This window comes from Procambarus clarkii, chromosome 90, assembly GCF_040958095.1.
Source record: "Procambarus clarkii isolate CNS0578487 chromosome 90, FALCON_Pclarkii_2.0, whole genome shotgun sequence".
Taxonomy (NCBI): domain Eukaryota; kingdom Metazoa; phylum Arthropoda; class Malacostraca; order Decapoda; family Cambaridae; genus Procambarus; species Procambarus clarkii.
The window spans coordinates 19,941,345-19,964,677 of NC_091239.1; the positions used below are offsets into that span (position 1 = coordinate 19,941,345).

General features: G+C 44.2%; 1 protein-coding gene across 2 annotated transcripts in view; it reads left to right on the top strand.

The window, feature by feature from the left end:
- The window catches only part of LOC123746468 (chitinase-3-like protein 1), a 242,896-nt gene that overhangs the window by 46,927 nt on the left and 172,636 nt on the right, over positions 1-23,333 (top strand). For both annotated transcript variants that reach the window (XM_069318429.1, XM_069318428.1), the window contains exons 2-3: positions 8,118-8,329; positions 22,634-22,825. In XM_069318429.1, the coding sequence (XP_069174530.1) occupies positions 8,176-8,329; positions 22,634-22,825 (346 nt within the window). In that variant the 5' untranslated portion in view covers positions 8,118-8,175. The remainder of the gene's footprint in view (positions 1-8,117; positions 8,330-22,633; positions 22,826-23,333) is intronic.

Here is a 23,333-nt window from a genome sequence, read left to right on the forward strand (position 1 = left end):
CAGTGTGTGGTGAGGAAGGTGTTGATGGTGAGTGTCTACCAGTGTGTGGTGAGGAAGGTGTTGATGGTGAGTGTCTACCAGTGTGTGGTGAGGAAGGTGGTGATGGTGAGGAAGGTGTTGATGGTGAGTGTCTACCAGAGTGTGGTGAGGAAGGTGTAGATGGTGAGTGTCTACCAGAGTGTGGTGAGGAAGGTGTTGATGGTGAGTGTCTACCAGAGTGTGGTGAGGAAGGTGTAGATGGTGAGTGTCTACCAGTGTGTGGTGAGGAAGGTGTTGATGGTGAGTGTCTACCAGAGTGTGGTGAGGAAGGTGTTGATGGTAAGTGTCTACCAGTGTGTGGTGAGGAAGGTGTTGATGGTGAGTGTCTACCAGAGTGTGGTGAGGAAGGTGTTGATGGTGAGTGTCTACCAGAGTGTGGTGAGGAAGGTGTTGATGGTGAGTGTCTACCAGAGTGTGGTGAGGAAGGTGTAGATGGTGAGTGTCTACCAGTGTGTGGTGAGGAAGGTGTTGATGGTGAGTGTCTACCAGAGTGTAGTGAGGAAGGTGTTGATGGTGAGTGCCTACCAGTGTGTGGTGAGGAAGGTGTTGATGGTGAGTGTCTACCAGAGTGTAGTGAGGAAGGTGTTGATGGTGAGTGCCTACCAGTGTGTGGTGAGGAAGGTGTTGATGGTGAGTGTCTACCAGAGTGTGGTGAGGAAGGTGTAGATGGTGAGTGTCTACCAGAGTGTGGTGAGGAAGGTGTTGATGGTGAGTGTCTACCAGAGTGTGGTGAGGAAGGTGTAGATGGTGAGTGTCTACCAGTGTGTGGTGAGGAAGGTGTTGATGGTAAGTGTCTACCAGTGTGTGGTGAGGAAGGTGTTGATGGTGAGTGTCTACCAGAGTGTGGTGAGGAAGGTGTTGATGGTGAGTGTCTACCAGAGTGTGGTGAGGAAGGTGTTGATGGTGAGTGTCTACCAGAGTGTGGTGAGGAAGGTGTAGATGGTGAGTGTCTACCAGTGTGTGGTGAGGAAGGTGTTGATGGTGAGTGTCTACCAGAGTGTAGTGAGGAAGGTGTTGATGGTGAGTGTCTACCAGAGTGTGGTGAGGAAGGTGTTCATAGTGAGTGTCTACCAGTGTGTGGTGAGGAAGGTGTTGATGGTGAGGAAGGTGGTGATGGTGAGTGTCTACCAGAGTGTGGTGAGGAAGGTGGTGATGGTGAGGAAGGTGGTGATGGTGAGTGTCTACCAGTGTGTGGTGAGGAAGGTGGTGATGGTGAGTGTCTATCAGAGTGTGGTGAGGAAGGTGGTGATGGTGAGGAAGGTGTTGATGATGAGTGTCTACCAGTGTGTGGTGAGGAAGGTGTTGATGGTGAGTGTCTACCAGTGTGTGGTGAGGAAGGTGTTGGTGTCTACCAGAGTGTGGTGAGGAAGGTGTTGATGGTGAGTGTCTACCAGTGTGTGGTGAGGAAGGTGGTGATGGTGAGTGTCTACCAGTGTGTGGTGAGGAAGGTGTTGATGGTGAGTGTCTTCCAGTGTGTGGTGAGGAAGGTGTTGGTGGTGAGTGTCTACCAGAGTGTGGTGTTGAAGGTGTAGATGGTGAGTGTCTACCAGAGTGTGGTGAGGAAGGTGTTGGTGTCTACCAGTGTGTGGTGAGGAAGGTGTTGGTATCTACCAGAGTGTGGTGAGGAAAGTGTTGATGGTGAGTGTCAACCAGTTTGTGGTGAGGAATGTGTTGATGGTGAGTGTCTACTAGTGTGTGGTGAGGAAGGTGGTGATGGTGAGTGTCTACCAGTGTGTGGTGAGGAAGGTGTTGATGGTGAGTGTCTACCAGTGTGTGGTGAGGAAGGTGTTGATGGCGAGTGTCTACCAGTGTGTGGTGAGGAAGGTGTTGATGGTGAGTGTCTACCAGTGTGTGGTGAGGAAGGTGTAGATGGTGAGTGTTTACCAGAGTGTGGTGAGGAAGGTGTTGATGGTGAGTGTCTACCAGTGTGTGGTGAGGAAGGTGGTGATGGTGAGGAAGGTGTAGATGGTGAGTGTCTACCAGAGTGTGGTGAGGAAGGTGTTGATTGTGAGTGTCTACCAGTGTGTGGTGAGGAAGGTGGTGATGGTGAGGAAGGTGTAGATGGTGAGTGTCTACCAGTGTGTAGTGAGGAAGATGTTGATGGTGTGTGTCTACCAGTGTGTGGTGAGGAAGGTGTTGATGGTGAGTGTCTACCAGTGTGTGGTGAGGAAGGTGTTGATGGTGAGTGTCTACCAGTGTGTGGTGAGGAAGGTGTAGATGGTGAGTGTCTACCAGTGTGTGGTGAGGAAGGTGTTGATGATGAGGAAGGTGTTGATGGTGAGTGTCTACCAGTGTGTGGTGAGGAAGGTGTTGATGGTGAGGAAGGTGTTGATGGTGAGGAAGGTGTTGATGGTGAGTGTCTACCAGTGTGTGGTGAGGAAGGTGTTGATGGTGTCTACCAGAGTGTGGTGAGGAAGGTGTAGATGGTGAGTATCTACCAGTGTGTGGTGAGGAAGGTGTTGATGGTGAGTGTCTACCAGTGTGTGGTGAGGAAGGTGGTGATGGTGAGGAAGGTGTAGATGGTGAGTGTCTACCAGAGTGTGGTGAGGAAGGTGTTGGTGGTGAGTGTCTACCAGTGTGTGGTGAGGAAGGTGGTGATTGTGAGGAAGGTGTTGATGGTGAGTGTCTACCAGTGTGTGGTGAGGAAGGTGGTGATGGTGAGGAAGGTGTTGATGGTGAGTGTCTACCAGTGTGTGGTGAGGAAGGTGTTGATGGTGTCTACCAGAGTGTGGTGAGGAAGGTGTAGATGGTGAGTATCTACCAGTGTGTGGTGAGGAAGGTGTTGATGGTGAGTGTCTACCAGTGTGTGGTGAGGAAGGTGTTGATGGTGAGTGTCTACCAGTGTGTTGTGAGGAAGGTGTTGATGGTGAGTGTCTACCAGTGTGTGGTGAGGAAGGTGGTGATGGTGAGGAAGGTGCAGATGGTGAGGCACACTTTGTGCTTCTGCACCTTCTTAAATTTAGTATCCACGGTGAGATTCTGTCCCAACAGCCTTTGTCACTTTCAGTTCCATCAGGTTCCTTTTGACCTTATCACTGGTGAGGTCAAATTTCTCCAAGGCTGCTTGGTTTGCCGCCTCTTTTATCAGTACAGTGGCTTCTCCTTCCTGTATTGTGAAGACCTCCTGGAATCTCTTATTGATTTCTTCTCACACCTCCATGTCATTCTCTGTTTAACTGTTCTCCCCTTTTCTCAGTATCATCACTTGTTCCTTCACTGCCGTTTTCCTCCTGATGTGGCTGTGGAGCAGTTTTGGCTTTACTCGCGATGTCATTTTCACACTGTCGCTCTGTTTTTCTCCTAACTCATTCCTGGCCCTCTGGTGTCTCTCCCTGCTCTCTGGTGCTGTGTTATTCCTGTAGTTTCTCTACGTTTTTACACTTAATTGCTTTGCTTCCTTACATGCCTGATTGAACCATGGATTCTTCTGTTGTTTTTCAGTTTTCTTCTCTTGAGTTCATGATAAACGTTTCGTAGTTTCCTGGCATTTCTAGGTGACGTATTTCATCATATCTTGATCAGTCATTTCTCTGTGTTCTGTTTCACAAAGTATTCCCATTAAGAAGTTCCTCATCTAATTCTAGTTTCCTCTTCGGCAAGCAAGTCTTTTCCTTTCTGATCCCTTCCTTGGACAGGTTATCCCTACTGTGAGAGTTTGAAATAGTGGAATAAATGAAATAGTTGAAGAATTGAGCTCGGAAAATGTCTAAAATTTTCTTAATTCTTTTAACTTTTATTCCTGTCATGACATTCAATTAGGTCGCCTGAGGAAGGACTTGCTTAGCTAACACACCGGTGTAGTAAACAGCTCATTCCTCACTCTGGGACCATTTATGAACAATTGACTAGGCGCGAGCAAACGCCGAGACACCAAAAAGTTGAAATCCCCTCCACTTGGTCGTCGACCTTCACAAATCGCCGAAGCGAATCTTACGAGTAGGTCACGGGCTCTCACAACAATAATTTATTGTTGTGTGGTGCCGTATGTTTAGTCCAAACTCTGAATCAGTCTCAATTTTAATAGTCGAGTGAGACAGTACACTTACATAACAATTATAATGTGTGGGGTGTAACGAAAAGACAGTGTTCAACATAATAACTTAGTTTATTCAATAAAGTATTTACTACTACAGCAAAAACAAAAGAAATGTCAATGACGTTACTCGAAATCCTTCCTGTGACACTATCAATGACAGCTAGACACCAGCCCCTCGAACTGCATAATGAACTAACTCAAACATAAGCGTGAACACACAGAAATCAACAAGAAACAAGAACTAACAGATATATAATCACAAATACAACAAATGACACAGTAGGTTCTGAAACACGTCTCCAGTAACCTTCTAACTGTTCTACGCCTCTGTGCAGTCTACACCTGCAGTAGCGGTTGTCATGCAATCAAATCAGTAGCCTGTCAATGACAACAATGACTAATGGGTTCACTGGCAACTCCAGCAACCCTTCCTCTAATTAATGTTTCCGTTAACACTCCGTCACACGGACGATCAACAATCAATAACAATTTGATTTACGTTAATAACAAAGTAACATTTACGTTAATAACAAGGTAACATTTACGTTAATTTAACAACTCTTACAACTGTCACTAGTAACGCGGAAATTACACAACACTCTACCCGTCGAGCATTCAGTGAGAAAATCCCATTAATCCCTATACTTCCAGACAGCTGATTAATCTCTCTACTAGTTAAGTTAATTTACGTTATCGGTTACTATCACTCAACGATGGTAAACTCTGATTTACAATGTCCAAAGTGCTAAGAGAACGGTAATCGCTCGTGATTACGTTTAGAGTAATTAATTACTATCCTCAAGATCAACAATTAAACAATTAAATACGCAACCTTTCACACTGGCTCAGCAATTTACATTAAGGTAGGAATTCCGTCTGAGCCTTCCATACTCAGACCAATTCAGGTGACTAATAACCGTAATTAGGCACCACGTTTACGTTATTCTAAAATGACGTTATTCTTCCCACGAGTCAGTCAAGTGCCGGTACTTCCGGACAGATAAATAACGACGTTACCTTAATGGAACAATGTAGCCTTCGTATGAGTCGAACAAACACGGATCGAGGTTAATTACTTTGACTTCCTGAAACACGTCAATTACCCGGCCCACTGACCGTTAATTACGACAGACAATACTCTAATTCTTATCTGGCTGATGGCTAGGCTCCTCGAGACTACCGTAGCTGCTCGCAGGAAAGTAAATTAACCCAAACGTATTCTATATTACTTAAATTGTCAAAGAACAAATTCTCTTAAAGCAATGGGCGTTCCCTTGGTTACGTTATATTAATTGCCTCACAATCACCTCACTGAATACTGGACTTCGATGTCCTACCAGACAAACAGGAGAATATAAAACCCAAGTACTCGTCTACAGCCGAGTTCACCATGACAATGACAAATCACACTAACAAATCACAGTGATTTACGTTACAATCCTGTTGCAATGACAATACTGCAGAAACCTAGTAAAATAACATACAGGACATGAACCCTCTAGAACACTGCCCCACAATGACTTTACTGAACTGCAATCACACGCCGGTGATTGACCAACACTTGCAACAATCACCATCAATAACAACCCCCTTTGCAATAACACACACGGCAAGTACTCTAATTTCCAAGTATTAGAGAATACTGCACAACACTTACTGTTGCAAATGACCCCAGTGCTCTAATTACCACTTAGAACATAGGTCCACACATTGCAATCACCACAGTAAATAACACATTAACACTGGACACCGTAACACTACGATCATATATATATATATATATATATATATATATATATATATATATATATATATATATATATATATATATATATATATATATATATATATATATGCGAACAAGCCAGAATGGTCCCCTGGACAATATGCAACTGAAAACTCACACCCCAGAAGTGACTCGAACCCATACTCCCAGAAGCAACGCAACTGGTATGTACAAGACGCCTTAATCCACTTGACCATCACGACCGGACAAAATGAGGTGATAGCCGAGGCTATTTGAACCACCCCACCGCCGGCACTCGGATAGTTATCTTGGGCATAGCATTTTACCAAATCACCTCATTCTTAGGGGCACACGTGAGGAACACAAATGCGAACAAGCCAGAATGGTCCCCTGGACAATATGCAACTGAAAACTCACACCCCAGAAGTGACTCGAACCCATACTCCCAGAAGCAACGCAACTGGTATGTACAAGACGCCTTAATCCACTTGACCATCACGACCGGACAAAATGAGGTGATAGCCGAGGCTATTTGAACCACCCCACCGCCGGCACTCGGATAGTTATCTTGGGCATAGCATTTTACCAAATCACCTCATTCTTAGGGGCACACGTGAGGAACACAAATGCGAACAAGCCAGAATGGTCCCCTGGACAATATGCAACTGAAAACTCACACCCCAGAAGTGACTCGAACCCATACTCCCAGAAGCAACGCAACTGGTATGTACAAGACGCCTTAATCCACTTGACCATCACGACCGGACAAAATGAGGTGATAGCCGAGGCTATTTGAACCACCCCACCGCCGGCGGGGTGAGTTTTCAGTTGCATATTGTCCAGGGGACCATTCTGGCTTGTTCGCATTTGTGTTCCTCACGTGTGCCCCTAAGAATGAGGTGATTTGGTAAAATGCTATGCCCAAGATAACTATCCGAGTGCCGGCGGTGGGGTGGTTCAAATAGCCTCGGCTATCACCTCATTTTGTCACCTCATTATTATTATTATTATTATTATATATAAACTATCTAAGATAATCAAACGCAAATCAAAGCAGATTGATGACAGTTTTTTTTATCAAGTGCTAGGCAAAGGAATAGTCACCGCATACATGTGGCGGCTGATGCAATTGTTCCTAGCATGTTCTAGAACTTTGGTTAGAATGGGGGTTGAAAATTTTCAACACCTCAGGTTAAACTCTAGGTCTTCATGACTGGTTTTCCCGCCCCAGGGCGCACTCTTGGTCTTTATTTCTGGTCATCCCGCTCTGTGTCTCAATCTTGGTCTTCATGTCTAGTCTTCCCGCTCCCAGGACGCACTCCTGGTCTTCATGTCAGATCTTCCCGCCCCCAGGTCGCACTCCTGGTTTTCATATCTGGTCTGGTCCGCTCCAGGTCTCACTCTTGGTCTTCATGTCTGACCTTGCCGCCCCTGGGCGCTCTGTTGCTCTTCATGTCTGGTCTTCCCGCCCCAGGTCGCACTCCTCGTCTTCATATCTGGTCTTCCTGCCTCCAGGGCGCACTCTTGGTCTTCATGTCTGGTCTTCCCGCCCCAGGTCGCACTCCTCGTCTTCATATCTGGTCTTCCTGCCTCCAGGGCGCACTCTTGGTCTTCATGTCTGGTCTTCCCGCCCCAGGTCGCACTCCTCGTCTTCATATCTGGTCTTCCTGCCTCCAGGGCGCACTCTTGGTCTTCATGTCTGGTCTTCCCGCCCCAGGTCGCACTCCTCGTCTTCATATCTGGTCTTCCTGCCTCCAGGGCGCACTCTTGGTCTTCATGTCTGGTCTTACCGCCCAGATCACACTCCTGGTCTTCATGTCTTGCAGCGATTTTAACCTCGTGTTTTTATTCACATTCTGTAATATACTTTTTCCAAACTGTTTTTGGATTTTATGACTGTGATAAAATTTTGTTATTGTTTAAACGAAAGTTGTGTTCCATAAGTTTACAACAAGTGCTCCACCCCTGAACTAAGCTTATACCGAGTGCTGTACTCCTGACTTAATCTAATACCCAGTTCTGTACCCTGAACTAAGCTTATACCGAGTGCTGTACTCCTGACATAATCTAATACCCAGTTCTGTACCCTGAACTAAGCTTACACTCAGTGTTGTTCCCTGAACAAAGCTTACACGCAGTGCTGTACTCCTGAACTAAGCTTACACCCAGTGCTGTACCCTGAACACAGCTTATATTTAGTGCTGTACCCTGAACACGGCTTATATTTAGTGCTGTACCCTGAACAAAGCTTACACTCAGTGCTGTAGTCCTAAACTAAACATACACTTTTTGCAGAAATAAAAACTCTTATGAATCAAAACATCAGAGGATAAAAAGAGAAACAAAGCTGAAGATGTGGTTGTGGTGGTCTCCATGGTCCGTGCTCAACCTGTGGGTGCTGCTGGTGGTGGTCGCTGCGGGCGGGGTCTGTGGGGAGCACACGCACCACCACCACAACCCTTCCTCCTGGCATCAACACAGACCTCTGCAGACCTCTGCAGATAATGGTAAGTGTGAGATTTGTTTATATATGCATTGGACACTGATGTTCGTGTGTTGCTGAGAAAGTCTTGGTTGTAGGGTTGATATAAAGCCATTGCTTGGTTACTGACTTTAATACTTATAAACGATTACATGACTAGTAGCTACCAAGCTTGGCGGGCGTCCTGTACGCTCTTTGTTTACCTTCCCTGGCGTCTGAGCCGCCGCACATAGAAAACGGATGGTACCATTTTCTGTGAACATGACATCTCTCCTTTTCTTTAAAAAGAATGAATACAGGATGTCTACCATGCTTGTAGCACAAAGCAAAGTTATTGACACAAAGTAAGTTATTAACATACCAAGAGATACTGCATACATTTAACATTAATTAAGCACACAAAGAATTTAAACAACTTAATCTTTACCACAAAGGATTTCAGTGTTAAAAATACATATGCAATGTTAAACAAAAATGAAAGAAACTGTAATACAAAGTTACAAAATATTGAATGAGAGATCTGCATTATTCAAACAATATTAAATTTAGTTTAGCATAATAAGTAAATACTTTTCATTACATAGGAACACAATTAATCATTAAATCGCATAGGGCGTTTAACATGACGTTTAGGACGAGAGTCCTTAAATACAATAATATCCCTTGATGAATTGTTTGTCGGGTTATAACTCATTTTTTCTGTATCGTTTGTATGACTTAGCACTTCATCATTTTCTACACTAGTTGGAATCACTTTGAAATAAGCCATATTACATGTTATACTATGATCTCTATTACTCGCTGTTACCATAGTTCCTTTTACACTAATCACTTTATATGGTTTTGTATCATACGGCATATCTAGCTTTCCCTCTTTTTTCTTTTTAACTAGAACTGTGTCTCCAACCTTTATGAATTGTTCCTTTGCACGTTGATCTTGAGCAATTTTCATTTTGCCCTTGGCTAGTGTATCCTTCTGAGCGAGACGTTTATCCGTTACTTCAGCTGGCATGACGGGTAGTGCGATCCTCGTAGGACGTCCAAATAAGAGTTCACCAGGCGGCTTGCCCAGTGTTCCATGCGGTGTTGCACGGTAGTTCCTGAGAAAAGCATACATAACTTGTTTCCAGGATCGTCCTTCGGCATGAGCACAGCGTACCGCTTTCATGAGAGGTTGCATGAATCTCTTAACTTCTTCTCCATTTGCTTGTGGATGTAGTGGCATCACACGGCGATGTTTGAATCCAATATGCTCAGCAAAGTTGACGAAGTCTTGTCCATTGAATGGCGGTCCATTGTCCGTCTTGACAACTTCAGGAATGCCAAAGTTTGAAAAGATCTTGTCGAGTTTCGGGATAACAGCCTTTGCAGATGTGGAAGTGATGATTTCTACTTCTGGATAACGTGAGTGATCATCAATGACTACCATCAAGTACTCTCCAGTTGGTAGCGGTCTGCAGAAGTCCATCGATACTTCCGTCCATGGTGCTGCAGGTAGTGGTGAAGGTTGTAGAGGTGTTGGTCTTGAAGTATCCACTGCAGCTTGGCAAGGGACATAGGCATCATGCATATCCTTTGCTTGACGATCAATGCCAGGAAACCACACCTTTTCTCGTAGCAGCTGTTTGGTCCTAACAAGACCTTGGTGTCCTTGATGTGCAAGCTTCAGAGCACGTTGCTGGAGAACAGCTGGAATGACAATACGAGTACCTCGCAGCACAGTGTCGCGTTGTTGCGTAACACTTAATTCTGTCTGGATGCGTTCAAGTGCTTTGAATGCATCTTGGTCAACTCCTGAGGGTGGGATGCGTGAAAACTTTTTCTTAGTCAGTGCATCCACTGTTGCTTGCAGAGTTAGGTCCTCTAGGGTTGCAGTACGGATTTCATCAAGAGTGAGAGCCTTAGGGACTGCATCACAGGTTACAGAGTGTACATATTCCTCGGCAACTTGCTGATGCTTGGTGATGGTGAAACTGTTGGCAGGATGTCGACTGATGTAATCAGCGGGATTGCCTGCACCCGGCTTGTATTTCACCGTAAAGTTGTATGGTTGCAGACGAAGAGCCCATCTCTCAATGCGAGTTGGTGGTTTGGACTTTGGATTATTGAAGATGGTCTCCAACGGTTTGTGGTCAGTGACTATCGTGGTGAAGGGTGCACCAAGCAGATACACATTAAAGTGTTCACAGCCCCATACAAGAGCAAGAGCTTCCTTCTCTGTCTGACTGTATCGTTGCTCAACATCTGTGAGAGAACGGCTGGCGTAGGCAATTACTACTCTGGAATCTGGTTGACCAGGTTTGTGTTGGGCTAAAACAGCACCTAAACCAACAAGACTAGCATCCACCGTTAACTCAGTGTCCATTGATGGATCAAAATACGCAGCAGTCGCATTCTCTACTAGTGCATCTTTCACAGCATCAAATGCATTTTGCTCGATATCGCTCCAGTACCATGATGCATTTTTCTTCAGGAGCTCACGTAGAGGCTTCGTAATGGTAGCAAAACCTGGAATGAAGCGAGAACAGTAGTTTGCCATTCCCAGAAAACTATGTACCTCAGTGGATGTTGAAGGAGGTGCAGCATTCTTGATATCTGCAACTTTCTTAGGATCCTGGAGATAGACCTTTTTCACTAAGCACATGTCCAAAGAATTTAATTTTATGTTGATTGAACTCACACTTTGCTCTGCTTAGCGTCAGATTCTTTTCTCGTAAGCGTTGCAATGTTGCACGAAGAGCTTTGTCGTGTTCAGCTTGGGTACGGCCATAAACAATGATGTCATCAGACATGTTGTCAGCATTAGGTATATCTTGCAATACCTGGCTGATGATGTGCTGGAATACCTCGGCAGCACTGTTAATACCAAAACTCAGGCGCTTGTACCTATACAGACCTCGATGTGTCGTAAACGTTGTGATGAAGCGACTCTCATCATCAAGTTCAAGCTGATATACGTCAGGCTACGAGCAGCCGCGTCCAACAGCCTGGTTGATCAGTCCAGCAACCAGGAGGCCTGGTCGACGACCGGGCCGCGGGGACGCTAAGCCCCGGAAGCTCCTCAAGATAACCTCAAGGTTACCCAATAGCCCTTGTTTAAATCTAACTTGCTGAATACAGTTGCACCATTCAGGCAGTATATCATATCATCTACAGTGGGTGTAGGATGGCGTTCACGCATTATTGCCTTGTTGGGAACACGCATGTCCACACAAATGCGTATATCATCTGGATTCTTCGGCTTTGGTGGAGTGACAATTGGGCTTACCCATGGTGTTGGGCCTGTTACTGGTTCAATGATATCTAGTTCGATCAGCCTATCCAGTTCGGCATCGACTTTCTTGCGAGTATGGAATGGTTGTCGGCGATGTGGTTGGGCAACTGGAATTACATCTGGGTTGATATGCAGATGTACTTTGCTATCAGTATAACAACCTATGGATTCAAATCGATCAGAAAATTCATCAACAATAGCATCAACATTGTTTGCAGATTCCACTGCTACAGCATTAGAAAGCTGAAGTAGCCCCAATTTGGTTGAAATCTTGTAACTGAGCAAAGACTCCTTTGCATTCCTAACAACATGGAATGTAGTAATGAGCATTGCATTCTTTGACTTAATCTCTGCTGTGAAAGTAATCACTGGCAAGGCTACCTTTGAAGCATAGGCAGTGGCTTTACCATTGTAGTTTTCAAGCTTTGGGAACTGTTTTTTAAATTTCTCATAGTGACATTCAGCAATGGTGTCAATGTTTGATCCAGAGTCAATGAGAACTTTGAGACAAATACCAGCAATGTATACTATAGTCTCTGGGTTGTTTGGAAGATCATTCCATTCTGTGATTGCTTGTACTCCATAAGTATAATCACATTCACTGTCATCTGAGACTGGTTGTAATGAAATGTTGTCTTGTACATTATTAACATTTTGGATATGAGGTGCAATATTGTGTTTGCCACCTCGATCCCTATAACCTGATCCTCGTACAGTGCTTTTATTCACTGACTGTGGTTTCTTTAGTGCAGAACGACACAGCACCAAAATGACCTAGTTTTCCACACTCATAGCACTTCTTACCTTGTGCAGGACAAACATTACCTTGGTGTGGGTAGTCTTCTCCACAATTGTAACATTTATTGTTGACACCCTCTGATGTGAGTCGTTGTGACTGCTTGAGTCTTGTTCCATGACTCCAGTTGTGATGTGGTTCTCGGCTAAATTTGCTGTTAGGTTTGCCATGATATTTTCTTTGATCACGGTGACCTCCCTGAACCTTACGTACCTCATCACTGTTAGTAACAGTGGCAGAGCTGTTGTTGGCACTGCACTCCATGACACGAGCATCACGTGCAGCATCTTCCATTCGACGAGCCATATCCAGTATCTTGGTAAGAGAACTTTCATCATCAACAAGTTCTAGAGCTCTTCGACGAAGACGTGTAGATGTGCATGTTTCAATTATTTGCTGTTTGATTTCTTTGTCAACATCAGCAAACTCACAATGGGCTGCTAAACCCTGCAGACGTGTGTGGTATTGATCAACGGTTTCATTAGAGAGTTGTCTGGCTCTTCTGAAATGCATAATTTCCATTGCAGTATTTTGCCTTGGCTTGAAGTGCTCAGTTAATTTGGCTTTGGCAGTGTCATAATCTTTGGCACCACCAGTGTCTTTCAGTGTATCTAAAATGTCACAAACTCGATCACCTGCATAATGAAGTAGAAAGGCACGCTTTCTTTCAGCACTTTTGATGTCTGAAACTATCAACAAATTTTCAAACTTTTTGAGCCATTTGGTCCACCTCTGTGACAGGTTTGTCTGGTCACAGTCAGGATCAAACGCAGGAAACTGAGGTATATTTGCCATTTTTTACTGTATAAAAGTAAACTAATCACTTAAAATGTTCCTCAGAATACTAAACACTTACTGCACTGTATATGTTAGTTAAGAATTCACTGTAATTACTTTAATTCTGTACTGTATATGTTAGTTAAGAATTCACTGTAATTACTTTAATTCTGCACTGTATATGTTAGTTAAGAATTCACTGTAATTACTTTAATTTTGCAAAGCACACAAGCATTTTAATGCAAAAGTTCACAACAGTGCACAATACAGCAGCAACTGACTTCTTACCTAGCCCTTGTGTACATGTGGTGTTGTTCCTACCTACAGCTGCACAGCAGTTGGCACAGCAGTTGTCAGCAGTTGGCACAGCAGTTGGTACAGCAGTTGTCTTCAATGTTGTTGTTTGATGAGTTTTCAGCACTGTCAACACAGCAGAGTTCACAGCATGATGAATTTTGTAGCAAGAAGCGTCGTTTCGTACACAAAACATCGGGTTTTGTGCACAGCATCAAACCGTCGTTTCGTACACAGCATCGGCACACATGGACCGCAGATTCCTCAGTACACAGCTTGTCAGCACATAGCTGGGTAGCACATAGCATTAGTTAGCACACAGCATCGGTTAGCACACAGCATTGGTTAGCACATAGCATCGGTAGGGCGCTCACAGACATCTCTTCCTCCCGGGCGAGACAGCATGCTTCTCTCTTGTTTTGAGCTGAACAAATACCTGCGTTCACAGTTCATCCTCGTCGCCAATGTGGTGTTTGTGTGTTGCTGAGGAAGTCTTGGTTGTAGGGTTGATATAAAGCCATTGCTTGGTTACTGACTTTAATACTTATAAACGATTACATGACTAGTAGCTACTAAGCTTGGCGGGCGTCCTACAAACGGATGGTACCGTTTTCTATGAACATGACAGACACTAATACAAATGTCCTCAGTCAGAAAGGACTGTACAAGCCACCACATTAAGTGCAAGAGGGGGATTAATACTTTAAGCTGACCAGACCACACACTAGAAGGCGAAGGGACGACGATATTTCAGTCCATCCTGGACCATTCAAAAACGACTTGGGAATGGTCCAAGACGGACCGAAACGTCGTCGTCCCTTCTTCTAGTGTGTGGTCTGGTCAACATAATTTAGCCACGTTATTGTGACTCATCGCCTTAATACTTTAAGACTGAAATAAACGGCGGAAGCAACCGCCAGGGTTACAAAATAATTGGGACTCCTATTAACTAGGTCGTCGAGCTTCTCAAATGCTTAGGGCAATGATAAGGGTAGCTCATGAGTTCTCACATTAAATTTAATTTTATGTGTGCGGCTATGAATCGGGTTCGAGTCCAGAAGCAGGCCTTCACTAAAGATCACAAGAACAGTTCAAAATGTTGCAGCATGTGTGGGACAATAATACTAGGAGGCATTGACATAAAGACAATTTTCTTTTGGCAATAATATCAATTTATTCATCAAGAGCTAAATCTAATACACGCTCAACAATCTTGAGGCTATGGTAATGACCTTCCATGACACTTAAAGGCACCAACCCGTTCTCGCAAATTCGTAAAGTCAATATTGACTTATTAACTATGTGCATAGGTGATATACTAAACATAATAGATACCCTTAAAAAGATTCATAGAAAACACCGACCTTACCTAACCTTGTTAGTATCTTAAGATAAGCAACTTATTGCTTCGTAATTACAATTATTACTTAACCTATACCTATTATAGGTTAGGTAATAATTGTAATTACGAAGCAATAAGATGCTTATCTTAACATACTAAGTAGGTTAGGTAAGGTCGGTGTTTTCTATGAATCTTTTTAAGGGTATCTATTATGTTAAGTATGTCACCTATGCACATATTTAATAAGTCAATATTGACTTATTAAATTTGCGAGAACGGGTTGAAAGGCAGCTATCCCAGACAGCAAGTTTAGCAAGAAGTTCTTTCCTTTGCTGCTCTCAGTACGGTACAGATTCCTATCTGTGCCGCTTCAGGCTGATATAATGAACTAACTGAACAATACGGGTACTCACTTAGGACTCAAGATGCAATTCAAGCAATTGCAGCAAAAATGCAATTAAAACAATGTAAACAAAGCTAGGCGAGGTAATGAGACAGTCTCCGGTAACCCTCTCAATTACCTTAACACTCGTCTCCAAAGACAACAAACAATCAAAACAATAATCTAATCAATTACACTAATTAGTCTCGGTGATTACATTACTTACTATCAACCCACAAGTCAGCAACAAAGGCAATCTACGTTAATCACAATCTTGTCTCACAATCAAACAAATCAAAACCATAAAAACTAACCATAATTACTCAATCACACGGACCAAATAAACACTCAGTGAGTAATTACATTAATTACTGTCAAACGGACAGATAATTAATCGAGAACGAATTATGTTTACACAACGCTGTCACTCACGATAGCTTGCCAAACTGAACAATATCACTTCACTTGATGTTAATTACCCTTAATTAACTTCTCAGTGAATCCTTAATTACCAGTTAAAGATCACATCAAGTCCTTATCGCACAGACAAGCAAAACACAATTATACATTTCTCAGTGCTAATCTACCTTACCTTAAGGCTACCTTGAGGTGCTTCCGGGGCTTAGTGTCCCCGCGGCCCGGTCGTCGACCAGGCCTCCTGGTTGCTGGACTGATCAACCAGGCTGTTAGACGCGGCTGCTCGCAGCCTGACGTATGAGTCACAGCCTGGTTGATCAGGTATCCTTTGGAGGTGCTTATCCAGTTCTCTCTTGAACACTGTGAGGGGTTTGCCAGTTATGCCCCTTATGTGTAGTGGAAGCGTGTTGAACAGTCTCGGGCCTCTGATGTTGATAGAGTTCTCTCTCAGAGTGCCTGTTGCACCTCTGCTTTTCAACGGGGGTATTCTGCACATCCTGCCATGTCTTCTGGTCTCATGTGGTGTTATTTCTGTGTGCAGGTTTGGGATCTATAACACTGCCCAAGAAAATCACAACATAACACAATCGTAATTGAAACTTTAATGGATAATAATCAATAAACAGAGTAATTACATACACAACAAATAACCCCTAACCTCTTTGGAATCACTGTTTACTCTTGGGATGAGACAACACATACATGGAAACCTCTACCCAGGACGGTATAATATTGAACCAAACAAATCAGTATACACAATAGTAAATACATACTGAACATTAACGACTCAATCACAGTAATTCCCTCCAACGTACTGTGGTCGAAACCTCAGCACCAAATACAGCAATATGAGTACTCACTTAGACCGGCCTTCTCATGCACTTCCCATACATACATACACTGATATTGGCAGTTGAATAAAGATCACCCAAACTTCCTCCACACTAGGTGTAGGAGACCACGTGGAGTGTAACTTGTTGGTAACACGGGGTGCTGTTCAGGTGATGGCAGCTAGTCTCGGTACCCCGGCGCGCAGCACAGTGACACAGCGAGGCTAACATTGCTTGGCTTCCCATCTGATACAGGAACTCACACGGGCGGGCTCTCACACACTCACCAGCGATGATAATGCTCGCTCAAGAGGGCAGTGTGGTGGGCACAGTGATACCACGGTTTTAGATGGGAATTTCCTATGTCCAACGAGGTGGCCGTAATTTGCTTAAGGAGGATATCCCAAACACTGGGAAACCTTTCCTTATTCCCTCCTACTTAAGTATCGTAGTCATATATTAACGGATGACTACAGATGCTGACGATGATCACGGATGTTAAACAATGCAGTCTCGTTGCACCTGCGGAATAAATGTGATGATACACTCTATCGTCTTCGTTTAACTCTTAATTATCGAAATTTCTATCGCCGTGATTCCGGATTCTATTTGATGGACCCGAGTTGAATGAACGATGGTAAAAGAGTTACTTAATGTCGCTTTTAGATGGTGTTTTCTCGCAGTTTGACCGAACCGCGGAAAACACGTCTGACAAGCACAGCGACACGGAGGAGCAGTCACTACCCAGCATGAGGCAGGAGCGGGCCACATTTGTTCTCTTTGTTCTATGAATCCACTAATCAGAGGAGAGCGCAGCATCGGCAATGTGCCTCTATCAATCCTTAGGCCTCCACTAGTCACGTCATGACCAGGGTAACGTCATGGCCTACAGCCGATGTTCATACATGAAGAACCGTTGGCCGTACCACCACCAGTAACCTCTCTCCTCTTCATTCACTTATTCCAGGACGAGCGTTTGTCTTGCTTTCCGACCGCCCCTCGCGGTCACCTGCCCCTCGCTAGAATTCTTGGTGACTCGGATACTTTTGATATCGTTCGCCTTATGCGTTTTTGTTCTCGTATTGGCATCCTTGGTGATATTTAGCGCCCTCTGATTATTTTGCGTATTTGATGGTGCTACATAGCCTTCCCAGTTTGGTGCCTTCTTTTGATAATTACTTACTTACTTCATTCACTTACTTGTCACATAAATGCTAATTGTTATACGTCTTCTCACAGAAAAGAGATGGCGTCCACTGTAGTCTTACTGAACAGCCCTTAGTCTATACTCTTCATAGACACCAAACAAGAGATGACAAGCTTCGAAATGACAGAATCTTGAGTGATTGCAGTCTGGTGCACTAGTGCCAGAGTGCAACCTGACGGCTTGCACTCCAACACCAGCAGTATAAAAGCTAGCTGGTTATCCCTACTCTCACAGAAAGCAACGTCCAGGATAACGTGATTATTATCACTGTGTCGTTGCTCGTATAATAACACCATACCAGGAGAGTATGATGTTATGGCCGCGACCTCCTGGGAAGACCGCGACCTCCTGGGAAGGCTGCGACCTCCTGGGAAGGCTGTGACCTCCTGGGAAGGTCATGACCTCCTGGGAAGGTCGTGACCTCCTGGGAAGGTCATGACCTCCTGGGAAGGCCGCGACCTCCTGAGAAGGTTGTGACCTCCTGGGAAGGTCGTGACCTCCTGGGAAGGTCGTGACCTCCTGGGAAGGTCGTGACCTCCTGGGAAGGTCGTGACCTCCTGGGAAGGTCATGACCTCCTGGGAAGGCCACGACCTCCTGGGAAGGCCGTGACCTCCTGGGAAGGTCGCGACCTCCTGGGAAGGCCGTGACCTCCTGGGAAGACCGCGACCTCCTGGGAAGGTCATGACCTCCTGGGAAGGTAGTGACCTCCTGGGAAGGCCACGACATCCTAGGAAGGCCGTGACCTCCTGGGAAGGCCGCGACCTCCTGGGAAGGCCGCGACCTCCTGGGAAGGTCATGACCTCCTGGGAAGGTCATGACCTCCTGGGAAGGCAGCGACCTCCTGAGAAGGTAGTGACCTCCTGGGAAGGCCACGACCTCCTAGGAAGGCCGTGACCTGGGAAGGCCGTGACCTCCTGGGAAGGTCATGACCTCCTGGGAAAGTATGACCTCCTGGGAAGGCCACGACCTCCTAGGAAGGTCGTGACCTCCTGGGAAGGTCATGACCTCCTTGGAAGGTCATGGCCTCCTGGGAAGGCTGTGACCTCCTGGGAAAGTATGACCTCCTGGGAACGTCATGACCTCCTGGGAAGGCCACGACCTCCTAGGAAGGTCGTGACCTCCTGGGAAGGTCATGACCTCCTGGGAAGGCCGCGACCTCCTGGGAAGACCGCGACCTCCTGGGAAGGCCGTGACCTCCTGGGAAGGTCATGACCTCCTGGGAAGGCCACGACCTCCTGGGAAGGCTGTGACTTCCTGGGAAGGCTGTGACCTCCTAGGAAGGCCACGACCTCCTGGGAAGGCTGTGACCTCCTGGGAAGGCTGTGACCTCCTGGGAAGGCTGTGACCTCCTGGGAAGGTCACGCATTGCCATCTCTGAATCTTGTCTATTTGGAGTTTTTCTGGCTCTGGTACACTGATTATCACAGTGTTCTCTCTCTAATATCTGCCTCCAACTGCTCTCGTTATTGGTGTAATGATCTGCGCTCCCAGAGAGACTTTGATCATTGTGCAAATGTTTTCTCTGGTCTTGTTTTCCGTGGTTGAGACACATTATCTCCTTGCTTCATGTTCTCCTTCGTTGCCCTCCTTATCTTCTCTTCCTTTTCCTCTTCCACTTTCTGTAATCTATCCTGTTGCTCTTGGACACTTTCTTACTCCTGAGGGTCCTTTCCTACATTTCCTCAGTGTTATACAGCTGAGATCATCCCTCTAAACGTTTCTCTATTACAGTGATGCAGATTCTCTCATCAGCTACTCCGTTACGTGACCTGTAAACCATTATATATGGCTATGACGTCAGAGCTGTACCAACCGCCATCATGGATTACTTAAATATTACACAAAACTGTAGATGTTGCCTGATAACATCCATATTTTATAAAATACATATCCTAACCTTAGGTAAATAGTCGGTGGGAGCCCCCTTCATGCAGTGTGTGGATGAGAGAGACCCCTGGAGGTAGTGAGAGAGACCCTGGAGGTAGTGAGAGAGACCCTGGAGGGAGTGAGAGAGACCCTGGAGGTAGTGAGAGAGACCCTGGAGGTAGTGAGAGAGACCCTGGAGGGAGTGAGAGAGACCCTGGAGGTAGTGAGAGAGACCCTGGAGGTAGTGAGAGAGACCCTGGAGGTAGTGAGAGAGACCCTGGAGGTAGTGAGAGAGACCCTGGAGGTAGTGAGAGAGACCCTGGAGGGAGTGAGAGAGACCCTGGAGGTAGTGAGAGAGACCCTGGAGGGAGTGAGAGAGACCCTGGAGGTAGTGAGAGAGACCCTGGAGGGAGGGAGAAAGGTGCTAAGATGGACTCAGACGCTGTCGCCATCATTCCTCACAAGTTTCCATGTCAGTTCCTCTATGACACAGATACAACCCTTCTGTGGATGTATGTTCTCTTCTCCATAGTGAGAGAAGAGAACTATCCTCTATCTCTCCTTCCTGTGACATTACTTCTGTGCTCTCCTGTCTCTCCTACTTGTTTTCTCTCCTCTATCACTTTATTATCACTTTCTCCGTTATCTGTAATTAGTTCATCTATTCTCTCTTGAAGTTCGGCCAAGGTACTATCATTTTCAGCTCATCTCTCATATTAGTCTCTAGTAATACTAACAAATTCATGAAAGTTGTTCATCTCTAATGACTGTTGTCTTCTCCAAGTGCGTTGCTCCTCTTCTCTTCTCATCCATCTCCACGTCCTTTAGTGTACCGACCTCTAGTATCCCAATCTAATTAACTTTTAATGGTTTTCCCCTGATCTGTTCTCTTTGTGGATCCCATGTGTTACCCTGATCTGTTCTCTTTGTGGATCCCATGTGTTACCCTGATCTGTTCTCTTTGTGGATCCCATGTCTTACAAACGTCTCTCATCTTCTACAAATTTCTCTCATCTTTTATTTTTTTCTTGCTATGTACCTGTTATCATTTTTATAAATTTTGCAAGTATTTACCTACTTAAAATTTTCTTAAATTAAGGACCTTGCCCGAAACGCTGCGCGTAATAGTGGCTTTACAAGAATGTAATTACTATGCTATGTATCCTCACAATCCCAATGTACCTTCTTGTATATAAATAAATAAATAAATAAATAAATAAATATATAAAACATTATACTCCATGAAGAAGGCTCCTTCAGCGAGCTCGTATCCAGAGCTGTTATCTCCCTCAGCCCCAAAAGAGTCAGCGAGCTCGTATCCAGAGCTGTTATCTCCCTCAGCCCCAAAAGAGTCACTGTTAGTAACGATTCATTTCCATATTGTTATTACTTAATGCTGCTCTCCTGTCTCCAGTGGCTTCATCCTAGTGTCACTCACCACAACATTATTCTTCAACCCATCTTTTTCCTTTCACTATGAAATATTGGACATTGTACTCAACATTAACCTGAACGAACCACATGCGTGAGGCAGGCGTTTTTCTTGACCTTCAACAGCATATAAGCATGCAACAGCATCATATATGCTGTCAACAGCATCATATATGCTGTCAACAGCATCATATATGCTGTCAACAGCATCATATATGCTGTCAACAGCATCATATATGCTGTCAACAGCATCATATATGCTGTCAACAGCATCATATATGCTGTCAACAGCATCATATATGCTGTCAACAGCATCATATATGCTGTCAACAGCATCATATATGCTGTCAACAGCATCATATATGCTGTCAACAGCATCATATATGCTGTCAACAGCATCATATATGCTGTCAACAGCATCATATATGCTGTCAACAGCATCATATATGCTGTCAACAGCATCATATATGCTGTCAACAGCATCATATATGCTGTCAACAGCATCATATATGCTGTCAACAGCATCATATATGCTGTCAACAGCATCATATATGCTGTCAACAGCATCATATATGCTGTCAACAGCATCATATATGCTGTCAACAGCATCATATATGCTGTCAACAGCATCATATATGCTGTCAACAGCATCATATATGCTGTCAACAGCATCATATATGCTGTCAACAGCATCATATACGCTGTCAACAGCATCATATACGCTGTCAACAGCATCATATATGCTGTCAACAGCATCATATATGAAGTCAACAGCATCATATATGCTGTCAACAGCGTCATATATGCAGTCAAGAGCATCATATATGCTGTCAACAGCGTCATATACGCTGTCAACAGCATCATATATGCTGTCAACAATTTCATATATGCTGTCAACATCATATATGCTGTCAACAACGTCATATATGCTGTCAACAGCATCATATATGCTGTCAACAACGTCATATATGCTGTCAACAACATCATATATGCTGTCAACAACGTCATATATCCTGTCAACAACGTCATATATGCTGTCAACAACGTCATATATGCTGTCAACAACGTCATATATGCTGTCAACAACATCATATATGCTGTCAACAACATCATATATGCTGTCAACATCATATATGCTGTCAACAACGTCATATATGCTGTCAACAACATCATGTATGCTGTCAACATCATATATGCTGTCAACAACGTCATATATGCTGTCAACAACATCATATATGCTGTCAACAACATCATATATGCTGTCAACAACATCATATATGCTGTCAACAAATAGCCTCGATATATTCATAGGAAGAGAACTGATACAATATGTCCAGTACTCAGGGTTACTGGCCACAGGAAGCATAATCAAGTTGGTTGGGGAAAAATATATTAAAAAACACATAACATTTGGGAAGTTTCTTTAAATTTCCATTGTTGCATCATCTGTTAAACATTCATGTATTATTCGTATTCTTATCAGATAATACATATATGTTGACCAAACCCCAAATGCATATATATTTATCATGTATTCATTGATTTTTCCTTTTGTATTTAATTTCTTGGGTCATCTTTTTATATATCATAAAAAATCCTTGCATCAATCTGTTATTTTTCACACGTCTCTTGTCTTATATCATCCACCTATATTTCATTTTTTGTTGGTAAACTATGTATGAGCGGTATACTGATGGGTTTACCCCCGGCAGAGGAGCGAGTGATGGCGTGTTACTACGGGTCGTGGGCGGTGTACCGGCCTGGTGAAGGCAAGTTTGACGTGGAGAACATTGACCCTTACCTGTGTACTCACCTCATCTATGGCTTCGCTGGCCTTCAAGAGTACTCCAACACCATCGTCAGCCTCGACCCCTACAACGACCTCTATGACAACTACGGGAAAGGTAACAAGGTCCTTCATTATGACCAAAACAACGACCAAGGTATAATGAACCTTGGTCCTGGGTAATTTGCAGGTGTAGAAGCTTCTTGATGACTTCGTGTTACTGTTAAATTCATGAAATGCTGGGTGCATTGGGTGCTAGATTCTCTAGCCTTATATTATTAATTACCTAGGGAGTGCTAGATTCTCTAGCCTAATATTATTAATTACCTAGGGAGTGCTAGATTCTCTAGCCTTATATTATTAATTACCTAGGGAGTGCTAGATTCTCTAGCCTAATATTATTAATTACCTAGGGAGTGCTAGATTCTCTAGCCTAATATTATTAATTACCTAGGGAGTGCTAGATTCTCTAGCTTAATACTATTAATTTCCTATGGAGTGCTAGATCCTCTAGCCTAATACTGATTATCTAGTGAGACTGTGGTCAATTATTACTTGTCGAAAATAATTCTTAGTCTACAGTGAGTTCACTGGCTTGGTCGCTGTGACATGTACCTGTTTAGGTT